The sequence below is a fragment of the Nipponia nippon genome, unplaced genomic scaffold (genome assembly GCF_047370975.1).
Source record: "Nipponia nippon isolate SJK-2023a ecotype South Korea unplaced genomic scaffold, ASM4737097v1 scaffold_5, whole genome shotgun sequence".
In the NCBI taxonomy this organism is placed as follows: Eukaryota; Metazoa; Chordata; class Aves; order Pelecaniformes; family Threskiornithidae; genus Nipponia; species Nipponia nippon.
Genome location: NW_028262369.1, coordinates 72,727,743 through 72,748,009, shown reverse-complemented (window position 1 = coordinate 72,748,009; position 20,267 = coordinate 72,727,743). Strand labels below are relative to the sequence as shown.

General features: G+C 40.3%; 1 protein-coding gene across 19 annotated transcripts in view; it reads left to right on the top strand.

Moving 5' to 3' along the window:
* The first annotated feature begins 3,222 nt into the window (after positions 1 to 3,222).
* ABI2 (abl interactor 2) overlaps positions 3,223 to 20,267 on the top strand; it is a 69,615-nt gene continuing 52,570 nt past the window's right edge. For 2 of the 19 annotated variants that reach the window (XM_087730795.1, XM_087730796.1), the window contains exon 1: positions 3,226 to 3,453. In XM_087730795.1, the coding sequence (XP_087586921.1) occupies positions 3,337 to 3,453 (117 nt within the window). In that variant the 5' untranslated portion in view covers positions 3,226 to 3,336. Of the gene's footprint in view, positions 3,454 to 20,267 lie in introns of all 19 variants that reach the window. The other 17 variants (XM_087730788.1, XM_009462307.2, XM_087730783.1 and 14 more) reach the window with 14 other exon arrangements.

Sequence of the window (20,267 nt, the reverse complement as noted above, 5' to 3'; positions counted from 1 at the left end):
CAAAAGGATTAAAAAAAAGTTGGAAAAGTTAAAGTGTGTAATACTGTAATTAGGGCTGAGGGAGTATAAAAACTTAAAATCAGTTTAGCACATCACTTGACAGATGGGAAGGCATTTATATAAATTTAGGGAAGTGGTAGTTGCATTCAGTTGGTCTAATTTAAACACTATTTGTAATTATTTTTTGTATGTGTACAGAGGATTATAGGATGGCCATTATTCTGACAGGAGGGCTCTTCATATTTAAATTTAAATCCACAAAAGAGTACCCTATTAAAATGTAAACATGCTGTGATAAGAAGCACCTAATTATGCAGATAGGTTAGTCCAGCTATTCTGGTGAACAGCTGTGTGCACATATTTCAGATAATGCTTTTTCTTACACCCTAAAAATCGCCAGCAGGGCTACTGAGAGGTCAAGAGGTGCGTGACCCACAGGCGGGAGCTCCCTGTAAGAAGGTTTGCTGATGCGGAGTGCAGATCTGAGAGCAGACGGGCTCTCACAGGTTTCCACAGAAAGCAGGCCCTGACAGCACCCAAAAGCACAGAGAGAAGATGACACAATTAACAGTTCCCCCTCCCTACAGTCTGGTGCTGCTAATCCAAGTTAAAACTCCCAACAGCATCTTTGGAGAACCTTCCTCTTTACATCTTGACAGCTTTCTCCTTTTGCCAAGAGAAAGATCATGCAGGCTTACTGGGGAGCTGCCAAATGACAGCTTGACTTCACACCTGAAAAGCAAATGAATGAAGAGAGAAGGAAAGCCTCAGCCTGCCACAAACGTCAGGAGTCCTGGGAGCGTGGGCGTGAGCAACCCCTGGAGCTGCAGCAGCAGCAGATGTGACATGAGCAGAGTCCACGCTGAAGCTACTGTGGAGGAGGGAGCATGGAGCCCATTACCAAAGTGTGAAGGTGTTATTCATCAGCTGCAGGCCCTCGGGTGAGGTGGAAGCCTGGCCGTGGCTCATTCTTAGAGGTGTGGGACAAGGCTTGGAGCTCCACACTGTACAGAGCCCTTTGTGAGTTAATTTGGTTGGCTTTTCTTCCCAGAGCCCTTGCAGCAAAGGCTCAGATCAGCTCTCTCAAAAGGCGCATTAACAATCGGGGCTGACGACCAGGATTTATTCTTTAACTACAGCAAAATCAGTATTTTTGGACATATAACTCATGCTTCATAAACTTAGCGGGTAGAGGACACTAAAAGCGAGGTTGCATGACACTCACTTCTTCAGTTCTTGTCATTTTAGGGCAGGGAGTGTCGGTATCCGTTGCAGGGAACTGCGGGTGGCCTGACACCGTGCCAGCACAGCCCTGTGCTGGAGCGTGGCTGCTAGGTGACAGAGTACGGGTGCTCTTGAGCAGTCACCCCTCTTCGCAGCACACACATCGTGGTGGTGGATCTCTAGCAGCGTGTTCTGTGATTCTTAAGCTTTTTGTGAGATTAAGACTACTAGAGCTGTAAAATATGAATTACCCTTGGCACTTTAACTGCCTGTAGAAAAATTAAAATACCCAATCAAGTAGTTGAAGTTGTGAATTTTAGCCCACATTTAAAAATGGGAGAAAAATGCTTTGCACAGGAGGGTTTTTAAAGCAGTATAATGAACACTGCGCCTGACTCATCCTTCACATGGGAGAACTAAGCAAGCTAAGAGGAAATGTCTCCAGGCAGACATCCCTCCAGGCAGGGATTTCTATCTCATTTTTCTTCTAAGGGAAGAAACTTAAAAGGACTGGCCCAAAGACTACATGCTTGCTGCCTGACCCCACCAGGTGTCTTCAATCTGTTTGTAATTCTAGACATCACCTGGAGGCCAGGCATATCTAGCTGGATGCCTTTGCAACAGCTTTCAAGGCATGAGAACAACTGTTCTCATAGCACCAGGTTGGTGTACAAGGACCACAGCACTGGATCTACTGGATCTAGCTGGTGACTACCACAGAAGTGTCTGTAAAATGAAGGCTGGCAAAACATCAGGCTGTCGTATCAAAGTATGCAAGGGATGTCAGATAACCCAGGCAGAGGCAGCAGGAGCTCTGTGGAGCCTCATGGGAACATGAGGTGAGTAATCACAGCTGCAGTTCATTACAAAGACACAAATGAGCTCCCCTAGACAAAGCTGGGACACTTCTGCTGAGAGAGCTAATCACTTTTTTTTTTTTTGGTGGGAGAAAGGCAAGTTTTAGGTTCAGGTGAAGGAATTCAGTGGGAAAGCCTTCCACATTCCTTTAAGGGTGGGCATTTTCATCACAATTGTAGAGATACTGAGTGCTTGCCCGGGACATAAAGGAAATCAGCGTTAAAGCCAGGAACTGACCAAACAGACCTCCTAACTCATGGCTTCAGCGCTGGGCTTCAGCCATGAGGCCCTCCTTCCTCTGTTTCTGCTGACCCTTCATTATACGCTTTTCTCTGTAAAAACTGAAAAGCTGACTACTTAGCAGCTGACAGTTTACCCTTCCTCTCGCCCCTGGACAAAAGCAGCTTTTCAGACAGAATCTGCACAAAAGAAACATTTGGTTCTTCCTCTGCTGCTCAGAGGAGCTGAGCAGCATCTACGTTAAAAGCATGAGGGTCTGACCCCGGCTCACACTCTATTCAAAGACAAAGCTCCAAGTGATATCAACAGATGTGGCGTTAGACCTAGGCTCTGGAAAGAGCGCTGCTAGCTAGCTGCCATTGAGTAAATTAATGCGAAATGATGAAAAAAAAGCCAAGACTTCCTAAAATGAAAACACACGTTATTATTTGGTATTGGCCCTTCGGACTAACGCTGCGGCGCGGCGGCTGGTGCCGGGGGAAGCCCCCAGAGCTACAAGACGCTCGCCGCTGGCCTCCCCCGCCCCGGGGCAAGACTGCGGGGGCCGAGCCCCCACCTGCAAACGGCCATTAAAAAAATAAAAACCAAAATAACGCAGGAACCGCTCGTTCCAGTGGCTTTTCTTACGAGATGCTGGCGGTGAGGGAGGCGGGAGGGCCCCGGGCCCCCTCCCCTCTCGCTCCGGGGGCTCCGGCTCGCAGGCGAGGCCCAGGCAGGGCACCGCCGGACGCCGCCCGCCGCCCTCGGCCGGACCGGAAGTGGGCGCGCGGGGGGCGCGGGGGGCGGGCGCATGCGCAGGAGGTGTTGCCCGGCCGCGCCCCGCCCCCGCCGCGGTGGGGGTCTGGCGCGCTCCCTGCCCGCGGCGCGAGGCCGGGCCCGGGCGGCGGGTAGCGCCGTGGGGTGGGGGGGGGCTTGTGGCGCGAGCGCGCGCGCGGAGGGGGCAGGGGGTGGAGGGGGGCGAGGAGGAGGACGGACGGACGGACGGACGGACGGACGGGGTGAGAGGATGTGAAGATGGCGGAGCTGCAGATGCTGCTGGAGGAGGAGATCCCGGGGGGGCGCCGGGCCCTGTTCGACAGCTACACGAACCTCGAGCGGGTGGCCGAGTACTGCGAGACCAACTACATCCAGGTGCGGCGGGCGGGGCGAGGCGCGCGCAGCCTAACGGTCGCCGTCCTAGCCTAACGGTCGCTGTCCCCGCCTAATGGTCGCCGGCCCCGCGGCGGACCCGGCGGCGGCGGGGGGTGGGCATGGGGCAGCCCTGGCGGGGCAGGGTCGTGCCCTCCCCCGCCATTTGCTGTGGGGCTGCCTCCGCTGCCCGGTCCCGGGGTCGGCGGCGGGTGAGGGGAGCGGGGTCGTGCCACCCTCGTCCCCTTGGCGGTGGGAGGGTGACAGGCGGGTGGCAGCGGCTGCTGCAGCCCGGGGAGGAGGAAAGCTGGTTCACCTCCAGAATGAACTACCCCGGCGTGACGAGGCGTTTAAATATTTAATTGATTTCTAAATTAAATTCCTTCCACTTTGTAAGCGTGTTGAATATTTATTTCGGATTGTGTCTCTGTCGCTCCTTTTCGTTCCCTTCCCACCTTCCGCTCTCCTTTGCTGACAGCACTGAGATGATGTGATAAACCGAGGAGATATCTGACTCCTGTAAATATAGTATTTGTGCTTATTAATTTAGAGTACAATGACATATGTTTTAATTGGGATATGCCTGTCCGTTTATATTTGTCTTCCCAAGCAGGGCTGCGGTATTCGACAGGATGGGCAGCTACCAAGTGGTAGGTGCAGGACGAAAGCATGATGTAGTAGAGATGATACAGAATTAGGGAGAAAGAGATCAAGCACGAGTTGCTACTGCGGTGTGTGATTTTTGTGGTGACCACTCTGAAGTCAGGTTGGTGTTAGGACTCTGGGTTTTTCCTTTCTTTCTCTTTTTACTAGGAAGAGAAGCAAAATATAGGCAGTTTACTTTGATAGTGATAGGGCCAAATGAAAGAGTTCCCCCCAAAACAAATTTAAAAAAAAGGGAAAAAAAAACCCAACACATTAGTTGTGGGTCATTCCTAAGAAGGGTCTGAGTGTGTAGGAAAGAAAAGAGGGGGACTTGGGTTTGTGGTGTCAATGTTGAGAGAAGTACAAAGGGTCCCAGTTTTATTTTTGCTTTCAGTCCCCTAAGTGGAGAGTGCTTGTGTGTTTCCAGGGGGCAAGTAGGGATGAGATCTCTGGTGAGACTATTCTGTCAGTGAAAATGGGAGAGAATATTTAACCAGTGACAGAGAATACTTAAAATGTCCCTGTAAAAAAGCTCTGACTGTTTCTTTTGAATTGTTGAATGACCAACTGTCCTTTAGAGAGGCGACTTTGTGTATTTTGGGTCATTTACAAAACATGAAAATTACAGTGTAATTATATAGATATGTTTTTATCATGTAATAACTTTTCCTGTGTTGAGTTAGTGTGACTTACATTCTTTAAGAGAAATATATTGAAATATTTTCTTACAGTCATAACCTGACATATGTAAATTTTTGCTTTTTTGAAAACTGGGAAACTGATTTTTCTGGAATAGGGGAGAGGAGTCTTGAAAGGCAGAACTGGATAGGAAGAAGTGGATGTAGTTTGGTTTTTTTGTTCTTTGACCTTTTTTTTGTGTTCTTCATATAAACCAAAGTTTATAAAACCTTTACTGAACAGCTCCACTTTTATTGTTTTAGTAAAAACTACAGAGGAGGACTCCATTCTTTTTTGTACAAATAGAGAACGAAAAAAGATGGTTATTGCCCCAGACAGCATACAGTCTGTAAGGACAGTCTAAGATAATAGGAGATGGATACAAGCAGATGGTGAGTGAAGGAAAAGAATGAGGCACTCTTGGTCAGCCTGATGGATTCTGGCTACCACACAGCAATACCCTGACTGTCGGCAATTTATCCAAGCATCGTGACAACAGAGAGCTCGAAGGGGGAGGTGGGAATGAAAGAATGGAATTGTGTTGTGAGTGTTGACTGTGAGGTGCAGTATGGGTCACAGCATGAACATGTTGAAATTTTAAACAAGTGGGGAATGGAGGACATCAGCCAGGTGATAGGCTCCAGCCTTTGGAATTGGCTGAGAGACCATAGAGTGGGATTACTGTAGAGAAGACATCCAGCGTGAGGGGATTCTGGATTTAGTGATGTGAGTGTCCTAGTAACGAATCTGTCAGCAAACCCACCCCCCCTTCACGGTGCCAGACCTACATAGACTCCTGCACAGGATCTGTATACAAAGCTGATTTTTCCTTCTCTGCAAGAGTAGGAATAGGTAAACGGATATAATTATTGTTTATTTGGATATTGGTGATTTTGCTTCTAATTATAATTATTATTCCAAAGCTGTTATGTCCAATTAAGTCCAAATTATATTAAAAAACAGTAGCCTTGGATTTTGTGGCAAAGATGAGCTTGTGATTGCTTGGAAGCATGTGGAAGAGTAATTGTCCAGAAGGTCACGTGGTGAAGATGGACTAATTCTACTGTAATCCTTTAGTGTTTCATTGTTGACAGAAGATTTTGTCGTGGATATTCTTGAGATCTCCTGGAGGAGGCTCAGAATGTGACTGAGATCTGAACTTGGTCTGCAGGATGATAGACAGTGCGGTGATGGGGGCACTGAAGGCATTACATTGGCCTGTATTTGTCAGTAGACAAGCTGCTTCCTTTTCTTTTTGTGCCAGTTGGTGCTTCGAGGTTTTCTTGTCGAGTACAAAAATTGTTGCAAAAGTCAGTGGAGGCATAGGTCAGTTTAATAGAGAATTTGACGTTCAGTGCTAAGGTGAATGTGTTTTTCCTCTTTCGTCCCGTTAGCAACATCATAGCAGCTTCAAAATAATCGAACGTGTAATCTCTTACATGTGGAAATTGCTGGTTCATAGCAGTAGAGTTGTGGCGACTGCAACTCATTTGACTTCTGCTTATGAAATGAAAAATCCATTCTTTAAAATTTTGGCAGTGTTTATCCAAATTATGATTGATACTTGATGAGCTCCATTAGTTTAGCAACAGGGAATGTTACATAAATTGCTACCCTTCCCCTGAGTCTGTGATACAGTAGTATATCAGAGCACATCAGCTTAAAATTTTGTGGAAAATGATAGGAAATACAGCAAATAGATAAGAAATGGACCTGCAGCAATGAAAGACGAAAGGCTACTGTTTGGGCAAAACCCGAGTGGTTTTCATTCATTGTTCTTCACCAGTGGTTGTCCTTTTTAAATTTTCCCACCGGGTAAGTCAGTCTCCCAGCCCTCCAGCCAATCAGTTACCTAGTAAGGTGATGTATTTTTCAAGAGACACTACTCCGTTAAATAGGAAAAGAAATTGATAGAAGAAAAACCTAAAGTATAATTTCAGCTTGCATACTACAGCAATGAGTTTAATAAATTTTCTGTGATTATGATTCTACTTTAAATAATAATAATAATAATAATTCAGTTTAAGCATAAATTGCTCACTTTAATCTGCTTATGTTACTACAGAAATCAAATAACTTTTCTTACCAAAAAGGTCTTATTCTTCTAATAACTTGGAGAAATCATACAGTTATTTCTACGTCACACCTCTTCTTCTTAAAGAGAAGGGGAATATATGCATTTTTATTTCGGAGGATGTTTTTGTGGTATCTGATGCAATGTCAATCACAGATTAAATTTTATACCGTCTGTTCAACACTTTATGTGCTAGTGCTGTGTCCTCTGTTACCCAAGTTCAGTCTCAGTCTAAACTGTGCAACAGAGTAATTCTATAAAATTTGGTTATCTGGTATACTTGATATTATAAAAACCCCATGTTTGCAGTCTGCGTTGATATACCTGTGTCTCTCATAAAAAGCAGAGAATAGTTATACTGGACAGTGTGCCATGTTTACAAAATTTTCATATTCCTGCATTATTTTTGATCAGGGGTATCCTAAAGAAAATTTCTAGCTATGATTGTGTAAGTAACAAAACCAAGCAATTATGCGATTTGCACATCTCGTTACTGGTATACTAACATAAATTTTAATACTATCTTGGCCTGTCCAGTTTCTTTGAGCTTGCCCTGTATAAGTCTATTCTGGAATAATCTTTTGTTTGTTTCTTGTGATCATCGCTCTTTTAAAAAATCAGCTTTTCATTTTGTGCAGTGCATGGAGCTTTCTAGAGTAACTGAATGCTTGTGTCTGTTAACTCTTTGTTGAAAGAGTCAGAAAAAATTACCAGATGGAGACATTTCAGCCAGTAAATATCTATTGGGAACAGATTCAGGGTGGGGGGGAAGTCCCACCACCAAAGTTAATGTGCAGAATTGAGTGAAAAGCCAAGCCTCTGTGCCCTGCTCAGCTTTCAGAAGGAGCATACGATTTCTGTGTGCTGTGTTGCCCAGATTCTTCTAAAATGCTCTGTATTTCTTAGTTTTTCAAGATTATTATGCTTTACTTGTCAGCTCTAGAGACTAAAAAGGAAGAGTGAGCTTCTGATTCTCCTCTCTTGATAGTCTTCAGGTTACCATGACTGTATTGCATTTTATGTACCGAAACAGCCTTCTAGTGTTTGTGAGGGGAAGGATGGGAAGGGGATTTTTATCGCTGTTCTTAGTATTCCATCCTTCTGGTTATTAGAAGTACCTGCTTTCAGCTCCTGCAGATAGCTTTATTTAAATAGACATAAAGGTCAAAACTACTTGTTTCTCAGTAATTTTGCTATAGTCTGTACATTGATGAGTTTCATAGTAATTTTCCACATACCTGTTAATTTTACTTAGACCTCCTAAGCAAAACCAAGTAGCTGTAGATTTGGAAGCATCTTCCAGTAGGTTGAACAAGAGAATAAGCCATCTATTAGCATACTAGTTTTAAATTACAGAAATGGTGGTCCTTTACAAATACTAACCTAGTGCTTACAGCTTTAGTAATGTAATGTGAAATTTCTGCAGAGCTGCTTGTAATGACTGGTATCAGTATGTAACTTGTGTAAGTATATAGGGAATTGCAGGTGTTATGGTTTATAAACAAGTTCAAGAAAGATCTCTGTTGTCTTTACTGAAGATGAGATGTGTATTACCTTAACAAAGGCAACTGAGTTAGATTTCTAAAATTTATTTAACCATCAGAAATGTGAGTATCAGAGGAAAGTTGTTTTCAACCTTTCTGTTCCTTAAACTTATTTCTTTTATAATCCAGCTTTGGTGATTAAACTTAGCGTTGATGGAACACTTGTTCTGCAGGCATGAAAGTGGATATTGATTAGGGCCAGCGAATATTAGTCCAGAACTTCAGGAAGATGCTGACAAGTTGAAACTCTTTAAAAATACTACTAGGAAATGGATAATATGCTGTAATATCTTAGTCCTAAGTGCAATGAATGAATACATAGGTCTGTCTCCCTTAGCCTCCCTTGCATTATCAAGACATATAAAACCAAAACTCTTCTGAAGTGACACCAAATGTTTTCAGTGTTTATGACAGAATTAGAAAAAAGTCCTTAAAGGATGTTGTTTATGTGTGTTTGATTCTAATTTTCTGAAATAAAATTCCATGGTAGTAGTTCAGTCACAATATATGCCCATCGGAATTGTAGCTATGTTAAATGGTTGCACAAATTGTTACTGCGTGTCTCTCTGTACTCAAGGTTTCCAGTGAGCTTGTTGTTAGTTTGGTAAGTTTAGTGAGCATAATCTAGGTAATAGCACCATCTTGTCTGTTTCCTTTTAAGTGAGTCAGTGTAGCTGGTAAAGTTGGTGAAGTATTTATCACTCAACCAATCTACTTTTCCTTTGCATTAACGATGCCGTGTTTTGCCAGGAAGGCTAATTTAATGCATTTAATAGTGTCACAAGTTCAACCTGGAGTTCAGGAAGAGTAGGATTGATTCTCTATTGAGTGGATGTGGAAATAGCATGAGCCATTTTATTAGTGGTAATGGGAGTTGCTGGTGGTAATACTGTATGTATAGGGGTGAAAATAAAATTTGTAAATATGAAAGTTGCTAATATAAAGTAAGTGTTGTAACCCTAAATGTTAGTTACAAGTGGCATTCTAGTTGTTCCCTTCTGTAATTTATTTTCAGATTGTGGTTATTGAATAATATTGATCAAGAATTGTAATTCAGAGTAGCCAGCTTCTGCATCCTACAGTTAATAAGCTCTCTAAAATTTATTGTCTGTTGCTCATGTTTTACTTGCGTTTGCAGTCATTAATCTTTGTGGCTTAGTGCTGTAGGTTTTAAGGCAGGAAGTGGTGCACCACTGTGGTGCACCATGTAAGACAAGAGCTTCTCCAGTCAGTGCTTTAAGCAAGTGAAATCTTACTCTGTTACGTTCAGCAGAATATTTTATTGGAGAAGAAAACATTGATTTAAGTACCATGTTTTGCAGCAGATTTTCAGTAGTCTACGTCTAGAGTCTGCTGGCCTATTTTTCTTGGATTTTGTTTTCAAATATTATGTTTTCACACTTAATCGTGCACTTGAAATTAACCTCTTGCTTAGTAATCGAAGTTCTGTAAATTTTGTTGGATACCGGTACCTGGAACTTTAGTCATTGGGCTACTCATACGTTATGAAGCAAAACTGCACGTCAGTAGAAACCACAGCACGCTGAATTTAGGTGCCTTTCCTCTTTTCAGGGTTCTCACAGGTTAGGTTGGCAATTTTTTCTTGAAGTGAATGAATGAATCTGTTCTTGCAAATGAGTTGTGCCTATTTCAGTGAGAAATCTTAATTTTCTGGTTCCTAGGTGCAACGAACAAGTTGTTCTGCCAAATTTATAGTGATATGCTCTGAACTATGGACTCTCTGTATGCTATTCACTTTTCTTGTAGCTTATTTCCCAGTAGATGTCATTGTAATATCTATTCTTAATGGTCTTTCAGTTTGAAAATATAAGTGCTTGTTTTATTATTATTGGCTTAGTGTCACCGTAGTGAAGTTATTTTATGCTTAGTGAATTGCAGGGTAAGGAACAAATATTACTTGGTTTGGGGTTTTGGTAGCCTGTATGTGTTGTTTATATACAGAGCCAAAGCTAGTTTTGTGCTGAACTCATAAATTCAGTATTTTTTCTTAAAGTTAAAAACTCTTTAGGTAAATGTGAATGTTTTTATTAGGGTATTTTGTAACTTTGTTGTGAATTTACTGCTTTAATACATATGAACTCTGTCAAAATTCTTGGTAATAACTTTTGTCTATTTTTGATCTGGTGGTTGTTTTGTCAAAGTTGATCGATACAATAGATCATATCAGGTTTTTAAAACTCTACTCTTAGAAGATCAGATCATGGCTATTAAATTGCTATTTCAGCTGATATTATTAACAGATTTTAGGGAAGCCTGAGATGCTTTCGTTTGAAGATGCTTATTTCAACCTGCATGCCGTCATTAGCAAAATGATTTTAATTCTTCTCAATTTTCAAACTGATATTTACACGAACAAATAGATAAGCTTCAGAAGAACTGAAGAACTGTTTCCTGTATTGTGAACTACTGTTCTTTTATGTTTTTATGAGTATCTGTCATATTATGAATTCTGTTGGAAATAAATGATAAAACAAGCTGATGATCCTGATTTTTGATGTCTTATGGGAAACGTTTTATGGGCAAATTATTGTGGGGTTGATAAACATTGCTGGAAAGCAGATATTAATTTCTGTTATTTTTTGGTGAATCTTTTTGGTAAAGGATTAGGATAAACCTTACAAGAATTTATGTGAGGTTTTGTTTTTTAGTGTTAATATAAATAGGTTTACTGGATTCAAGGAAGGAGAAGAAAGTGATTTAAATTTGGATTTTAGAGTTGAAGGAAATCTTTCTATCATAGCTACGTAGAATACAAATGAGGAATTTTTGCTTTTGAGTGGCTTGTCAGAGGAAGGTTTGAAAAACATATTTGCTTGCTTGTCAGTGTTAAATATAGAGTTTCAGTGATGGGAATGAGGGTTTCAGAAGACTGCCCCAGTCTTTCCAGCAATGGAGGGCAGATAGCAATTTTCTCTTCATCCAATGTATTACCAGCTGGGTGGCTCTGGCAGTGGCTCTAAATTTTGTGTTGCGTGCAGGACTATTAAGAGGCATTCAGATTGAGATTTATGAAGGCCTGTCCTAACAGGCTTGTCCAGTGTTAAAGTGTTGAGATTGAATGAGCTGCCTTCTGGACCATCCTGAAAAAGACTGGGTTTTGTAGATTTGAAAGCTTGCATTTAAAATTGCTAAGTGCATAAATTCTTCCTGTTACCCACCTGGAAACCTTTGGAATGTAAGGTGGCTAGAAATTAAAGCAGTGCCTGTCAAAAGCTGCAAATATTAGGTTTTGCTGCTGTTTAAGGGCAAGATTGCTGAGCTAATCTAACATCTTTCTGCTTCTAATTCTACCTATATCCTTGTCATGGGTCTGGTCCTTATCTGATCGTTTGTGAGCCAGTTCAGTTAGCTAAACCAAGAGAAAACTAACTAGGGCAAGAAAAGCATTGTCGTCTTTGCTCAGTGATGGTGGGAGTGTGAAGCGAGGGAGGAGGGGGGAATGACGTAGGGAAGGAGTGGGACCATCCCTGATGAGGGCAGTGAGCTGCTAGATTAACTATTCTAAGGTAAGAGAGTTGTTCTTCAAGATATCAGGCATCAAACTTGGTTATTTCAAGCTTTTGTGCAGCAGCAGTGTCACTCTTTGGGCCTGAAGGTTAGTAGTGAAAATGTCAGTTGTTGTTTCTGCCCCCCCCAGTGGAAACTGTGAGCGGTAGGGACTGACACTTGTTAAACATGAAAGGGTCATGACAGGCAACCTTTGGTAATGTGTGACTTTTGAAAGCAGAATTAGTGCCTGTCTTTCTGTATAGTCTGTCTCATAGAACAATCTAAGTCTGGTTTTGGTACTGCTGTTCTTAGCAGACAGGGGTATGTAAACATACCTGGAATAGTACTTTTGAGTCTGATCTCTCTTCAAAGAGAAAATTTTAGTCTGTTTAAGAAACAATATATACGAAGCCACTTATTACTGAGTAGTGCAGTATGAATTCAAAGCAAACAAATTTGTCTTGATTTGCTTTAATGATTAAATAGTATGTGTTTACTGAATATACAGTGCAAATTCTCAAAATAATTTCAGAGTGTCTTTTTAAACTGTAAGTTTGAGAGGTGTTGGATATTGCAAAGTTTGTAATTCACTCTAATTTTTTAACTAGGTGGTAAGTTTGTAAGTTGGCATGAGAAGTGGAGCTTGTCTGCAGCTTTATAAGTGAGGCAGAATGTTTGCTGCAGAGTGCAGAAGTTTGTTGTTTAATGACTTTATTGGGTAAAAAACACAGGTCTGCTGCAACTTGTGTGGACTATAAATATGTTAAATATCCCATATTAAATGGCTATCTTGAATCAGTTATATATTTATCTGTCTGGAGAGTGTGTGTGGGGACTCACGAAGTATTTGGCCAAAAGGAGGAAAAAACCTCTTATATAATAGAATACTAAAGATACTATGTCATTATGGAAAGTTTACAGTAATTTTCGCTATTTATAAATATATCTAAAAGGACAAACAATAAAAACAAAAGCCAACCTCTTATCCCCCACACTGCTAACAGCAAAATAGGAGGCTGAGGTGGATAACAGACATCAGAGAGACTGAAAAATGCCCGTATGTGGAGAACATTGAAAAAGGGGCTGTTATTTTTGACAGAGAAATAATAAATTATAAGGATACGCAAATAAAGTTGTGAAGAGTATGAACTATATACACTGTTTTTCCACTTTTCTTGGGTAAAGTACCCGGATACAGCTGTTGGTAATCTCAGAAATTATCTTCAAAGATTTAGGCCTGTTTGTTTTCCTGTCTTCAGGGAAATGGTGCCCATGGAGTTACCCTCTCTCAGAAGGAACAGAATGACTGAGTATGCAGAAGCTTCGAGGAGAAAACTCTGAATGAGAGAGTAGTGTGTAGTCAGCCTAAACTAGTGAGGCTGTTGATTTTGTAGCCTTTTTTGTCAAGTTCTCAGTGCATTGTCACAAGAGCAGTCCTTTCTGGAAAGAAAGAAGAAATTCTTTCTGACTATATGTGCATCTCTGTAACTCAATCAGTTTCAATAATAGAAGGTAAAAAGTTACCTGTAGACTCTGAATCTCTGTTATAGTTGTCTGGTGGTGATAATACTTAATTTAAAGTATCTCCAAATTGAGGACACTTCTGTAATCACTTGATGGGACAAGTTAATAGAACTATTGTAAATCATTACCATGTTGTGATGAACTGCTTAAACTTAAACTTTAGATTTTTTTAAATATATGTGCAGTCTTTACATTTATTTTAGTCAATAATTTGATATATAACACAAATACAATAGGGCAAATCCAGTTTTGATGACTGGAGCAAGAGGGAGGGATAGAAGTCTAATTTTTGTTTTTCTCCTTTGTATACATAAGTCTATAATAATATGTACCAAATGCAGAGATGCTTGAAAACAAGAATTTTCACTGTAATGACCCTGTTGTAAACATTTGTAGCATATTAAGACCCCTCATTTAAGTAGGGTTTATCAATTGTTTGTATTATGCAAGACAGGTTCTTATGAATTGTCTCACTTGATCAACAGATGGGCAGTTAATGCTGACATATAAATTATTTAACCTTTTATGCATATATAAAAGAAGAAATTTTTCATGAAATGAACAAGTGGGGAATACAGCACCAGTAATCAACTTGTGGTCTGGAATGGCTGTGCTTAAAAGTGCTATAAAGAGAAGAGGATTTTGCCTTTGCTTATTTTCTTATGATAAACAAAGGTTAATATTTTCCTTGTATTTCACCTTCCATGAAATTTTCTTACCTTTTTTTTAGTTGTATCTTCTGTTAAGGATCCAGAGAAGAATGAGAGATTTCTTTGCCTGCTGAGGGTTCAAAGTATTGTATTTTACTAAATTTAGCTTCTTTTATAAACAGCATGCTCAACTTTTTAATATTCAGTGTATAATCTCAGCCAGATTTTCTGTGTGACATCTTAAAAATGAAAAACATACGTAAGGAAATTCTTTCTTTTTAGTTTTAAATGAATTATACAAAAAAACGCCAAAACCAAATCCTAAAACCGAGCAGCATTTTCTTCCATTTTCTGTGCGACCCTTGAGGCTGCATAATGATAGTTGCAACAGTAGGAGTTTCTGTGGACCTGTCTTTTTCCATAAACAGTGTGATGTGTTTTATAATTTGAGGAAGAAATATGTGGAGACAAAGTACCAATTTTAGATCTGAAGTTTGGTTTGGGGATCTACCGCAGAGTTACTATACGAGTACGACTTCAATTCCCCTTCTGATAAAGGGGACCAAAAATGCTTTTTTTTTTTTTTTGAGGGAGAGAAATTATATTCTTCCTGTGATATTTTTTTGAACTGATTTGACCTTAGTTTTCAGGCCTCTTGGCATTACCACATGGTAAATGCTATGTTCAATGAAACTCCCAGGGCTGCTCTGAAAGGCCAGAATTCTGAAAATGACGTTTGTTGTTTAGGTTCTGTTGGAGATGGAGATGTTAAGCCGTGGAGATTGAAATGCAAGGATTATTAAGGGTTTTTTTTTGTTTTGTGTGTATGTATGTATATTTCTTTATCAAACTGCATTCTTTTTTTTTTTTTTTTGGGGGGGGCGCGAAAGAAATAGATGCCATTCTCCTCATTACATGCCTCTGCACAAACCAAATCACAACTTGAGCAGTCAGCTGCTTCTGCTTAATTCTTTTGATTTTAAGTAACACAGCTCTTATGTGATGCTTTTCATCTCTAGATCTCATACTTTACAAATCAGGGTAAATACTGCTTTTGTTTACAAACAGTGGAAGTAGCTTTTTTTTTTCAAGGACATTTTGGTCTGGATTTCATATGCACTTAAGGCTGTGTTTGAGCACAGTCTTTCAAGAATTGTTTGCATATGTTTCTTCTGCCAAATGTAGAGGGGAAAGAGGGTGGTATTTCCTGTGTTTTAGGGACAAGCTGTTGAGTAAGATGACTGGAAGATGGCGAGTGTTACAAAAAAGCCAATTGCCTGTGTCTAGGAAGGTGGAGCATTAGAGGTTATGCAGTTGGCGGGGCATTCTGCAAAATGAAGGAGAGAATTGCTTGTCTAAAAAGCAGCTTGAAAATTCCTGCTTTCTCTGTGCCTCTCTGCCTTAAAGCCTCTCTCTCATATTGTGAAACTCTCCGTTCCTTTCCAGGATAGTTTTATTTATTGCCTAGCTAGATAGGTAGAGAGGTTATATTATTTAAACATGTCTTGTCAAATGAAAAGGTCATTTGTGCAGCACTTCAATTCATTAGGCTATAGAGAAAAGCCTTTTTTTTCTCATAGTAGTAGAACTTGCTTAATATACAGTTGTAGCAATCTGTTAGGACAACTTGAAAACGAATGAATTCACATAAAAAAAAAGAAAGAATGCGAGGCAAGAGAACCTTTTGTGACATAGATAAGGCATTCAGCATTTGAAATGTTCTTATTTTGTTGTTACATCTCTCTAATATTTCTATTCTTGTGACCATGAAGAGCTCAGAATTGTCAGAACAAGAACGTTGTTGAAACTGGGTGAATAAGCTAGGTTTGAGACTCTCGTTCCGTGTCATGGTGAATGTAAACACAAAGGTGGGGATTCTTATGCTATCTAAGCATAATGACATTACAATATAGTGCTTACAGGTATGCTTGTAAGTTGCAGGCATGCTGTTGGTGCGGTTTGAGTAGGCTGGCTTCAAGTCCACATGTAATACTTGCATCCTTAGTGATGTATTTTACAGCTGAGAGCTCCTGCCATTGTGAGAGTTACCAGAATGCGTGAAACTATCTAGTATTCCTGCTGTAGTTGGATACGATGAAATTTGGCCTATATGAGGAACAGCGTAATAATTCTTAACTGCGGGATTAAAGTTACTTTTTTACTGAAATATTTGTGACCTAATTTAGATTGTATAGCAGGGAGGAATTGTTTTCCCTATTTGAGACAACCATAGTCTGTATATGACTTTTCTTTGAAAATTGTGTGTAAAAATTGACTTTTAAGACTACTGCATCTAAAAGAGTTCATTAGTAGAAATTTTTTTAGGTGAGGATAATAATGGATTGATTTACTTCATGAATGTTCTGAGTTTAAGTTCTATTGGGCTACTCTGGATGTGGCTGTTGCAGGGGAAAAATAGCAGTACATTTTCAGCTTCTGCCAAGATGTCTGTGACAGATGGTGTCTTGTCTGTCCAACATGAATTCTTCCCTCTCTATAAATATTGATTGGAGAAAAAAAATGGTGTTCCACAGCTTTAAAAAAATGTGTCCTGGTTGATACAGGAGCGACTAAGGAATATTTATACAGATCTTGGGCAGAACAGCACCAGTACATGCAGAAATCAGTATCTGAACAAATCTAAAAGGACCTGATGGAAATCTGGCTCACATTAGACAAACAGAGAAAAAAAATGTGTGCATGTTTTGAGGAAGTAATATTAAAATAGTCCCTGCAAGTGCTTTTGTGGTAAAAAATGTTCTTTAGTGGAAGCTGAGGTCTGGAACATGATTTAATACATGTGCAGAGATGGATAGCTGCTAAGTTTTGGGCATTGCAGATGCTCTATACTACTTTCAGAGGCCTGGTCTGATTCATTCATCTGTCCTCTTCTGAAGCACCCTTTCAGCTTTTGTGATAATCAACTTTTTTGGGACAGACTTGGTAGAACTTGTGCAATTGTATGTGCTGCTTATCTTTCATTTTGTAATTGCTGTCAAGTTTACACAGATCTGGATCCCAAATAACTTGACTGTCCAAATGCACAGATTTGGATCCCAAATAACTTGACTGTCTGATTCTTTGCAAGGTGTGCTGATAGAACTAAGTCCTTGGCTGCTGCCTCTACAAGGTCCTGCACAGAGATTTGCTTCTGGATGTTGACTGGGATATTGCTGAAGTTGTGTATTTCAAAGAGTCTTAGCATGTAATTTTGCGTGGCGTTCACGTGAGTTGTAGTTAAGTGCTGTCTTCAACTGACATTTGAACGTTAGAACAAAGGAACTTAAACTTTTTAGAAACAGAAACTCTTGTTTGGTATTGTTGTCATTCTCATGGGGTTAGTCATGGTCATTTAAGTTTATTAACCTCCTATGCTCTTGATTCAAAGAAGGTATTTGGTACATGATCTACTTTCTTTGGGTGAATGAGTAAAAATAACTGTGTATAATTCATAGCACTTCTGCTGAAGTGTCCAGTTCTATTATTTTGGCTATCAGGTAATGCCAATACTTTGCTCTAAGACAGTAGTCTTAAACATTCACTGGATGAAATCCTTCATCTTTAGCAGATGGACAACTCTCCACATTGCTAGAGAGAAACTCTGCAATGGCTCTGTGACCTGCAATACAATCATAGTGTTTTCCAGTCTGAGGAATGTAAGAATTATTGTATGTGGAGAAAAACTTTGCCCAAGTTGGATTTGTTTATCAAGCATACTGTTTTTTATACCTCAGTGTGATACTTGTTAATTCTTAAAATAAGTAATTGGCTAATTTGCAGAAAGAAGTAGTATTTAAATTGTGTGGAGATGACTGCATTGCAATTGCAGTGTAGTTGCAGTGCATGGGAGATCAAATGCACATCCTTTTATGCATGTAAAATGTCCTTATATTGCTTTAAAAAATTGAGTTACCACTGGCATAGAACAGTCTCTTTCTGGGCAAGAAGCACTGCAATTAGTGTGAAAGTAGGTCATGTTAGGAAAACGTGTGTGTAAAATACAGATCTCACTGGAAATAATTACAGAAAACTTGATGCTGTGGTGGTAAGTTATATGCTGCAGGTTGAATATAGCAACTCTGCTTACTGTTCTTAAGCTACATAGCAATTGACAGAAGATTTGTTTCTAATTTTGAAGTAAATGGACCAAAACTACTGGTTAAACTGGGAAAAAGAGAATAACTACTAATTACAGTGCCTGCAGAAAAGGTTTTTTCTGCTTACTTTCTGAGATTCTTAAATTGTAGCAGCATAGCAAAGTTTGAGTCTGGTTAAAATGAAAAGCCTCCTGCAACATTCTGGTTTTTTATGTGTTGACAGCTCTATTACAAACATGAACAAAATTGATAAACTTCTGAAAAACCGTGGTTTATAGCAGTCTACCCTTGGGAATTAGGCTGGGACTCCTCTCTTGAGGACGTGACTTTTATATTTATTAAATGTTCACTAGTTACTCAAGAAGTGCACAACAGAGATCTAGGGTTTGGAGATCAGTCTCTGCATAAGAGGCCAGAATCCCATTCTCACTCTGCCAATATTGTGTTTTGTCCAGTGCTATGGTAACGGGAGCAAAAGGTTGTAAAAACATTCTTTGCCAGAAAAGTGAGTAGATACAGCTCTCAGGGCACATAGGGAACAAATCTATTGAATAAGAAGGCGCTGGTTTTGCTTAGCAGTTTTCAGAGTGAACTTTTACTAACTTTCTTTCACTTTTTTTTGTTGATCATGATTGTTTAGTTAGACTTCATCCTTGGTTCAGCTATGGGTGGGTATCATTGAGTGTTACCACCACCTTCAGCAGATGGGTAGTACAACAGAGGTCAGCTTTCAGCAGGCTGAACACGGGTATCAAGAACAAATCGACCTGTTGTCTGCTTGCTTCTGCTCTCTTTCTGGCAAGATCTTCCAGTGAGGGCAAGGCCTGTGAGTTGTGTGGACTGTTGTGGTTTTTTCAGCGTCAGACAAGGGTATATTTGTGTCTGGTCATGTAACAGGGGTGCAAATACGCATTTTGGGTGATAGGACTCTGGCATATGTGATGATGCAGCGTTGAAGGAGCCAGAGACTTTGGCCTTTAGATGGTTCTACAATAGGCAAGGAAGGCTGTCCTGTTTGTTTGTTTGTTTGTTTAAAAGCAAAAAAGAAAGTGGGAGAGATTGGGGAACCTTTCATGGAGAAACACAGGGAAGCTCCTTCTGATTTTTTAGTTCTGTGGTTTAGAGCTGATCAACTGCCACTGCAGCTCTCCCAGGCTCTGCTAATTTGAGCATAAATCTCTAGGTTTTGGAGTTCTAGTGTGCTGTCAATGGTTCTGTTGCCTCCTAGAGGAGTATTGTATGTTGTAACTGTTGTGTGAAGGTTTCTTGTTTTGATCTCTACTTATATGAAATAAAAGGATTATTTTTTGTTGTTCTGTCAGATTGTGGGCATGTATCTGAAGACAGTTTGTTCCTTTCAGTATGTCTGAATTGGCAGCAGCTTTAAAAAGTGCCAAGTAAGAATAACTTCAAATTTAGAGTTAACTGATCACTGTGAAGGGATTTGTGTGATCCAAGTGTGGTTATTTCCTAGAAATGGAAGAATGATTATGCAAATTCCTGACCCCAGTTAGTTTAAGCCCTCTCCTCTGTCTACCTTCTTTGAAATGGCATACTTCTGTTACCTGGTAGCCATGCCATTTTATTTCTCTTAAAGCTTTTTTTTAGCCATAGTTATCAAAGTAGCCGATTTAAAATATAATAACTTCTAGAATGATAAAATTTTGGGGCGTGCTCATGTGAGGCAGTAGGGACAGTGAATGGCAATCGAAAGGCTTGTGTTAGTTGGCTTGACAACGTGGGAAGAGTTCTGAGGATAACAGGATTGTATTTGTTGTGGACAGACAGCAGAGGCTTTCCAGCAGCTTGTGTTCCTTGGATTACCTTACTTCTCCTTACAGTGCCTAGCGAAGTGGGACTCTGCAACACAGCTCAATGGCGGCCTGATGTAGCTGTGATAACTGATGCGGGTGTCATCTCCACATTTGCCTGTCTCTCTTTTGGGAGCTATTGGCTGAATAGGGTGTATATCTTCCCCTTATATGCTGCAGTTACACTCTGGCAATTACAAGCTGTCCTGCCATCTGACTAATTACATTAGTACATTAGGCTATAAACTGTGATGGTGGATGACATGGCTGCATGTCCTACTTAG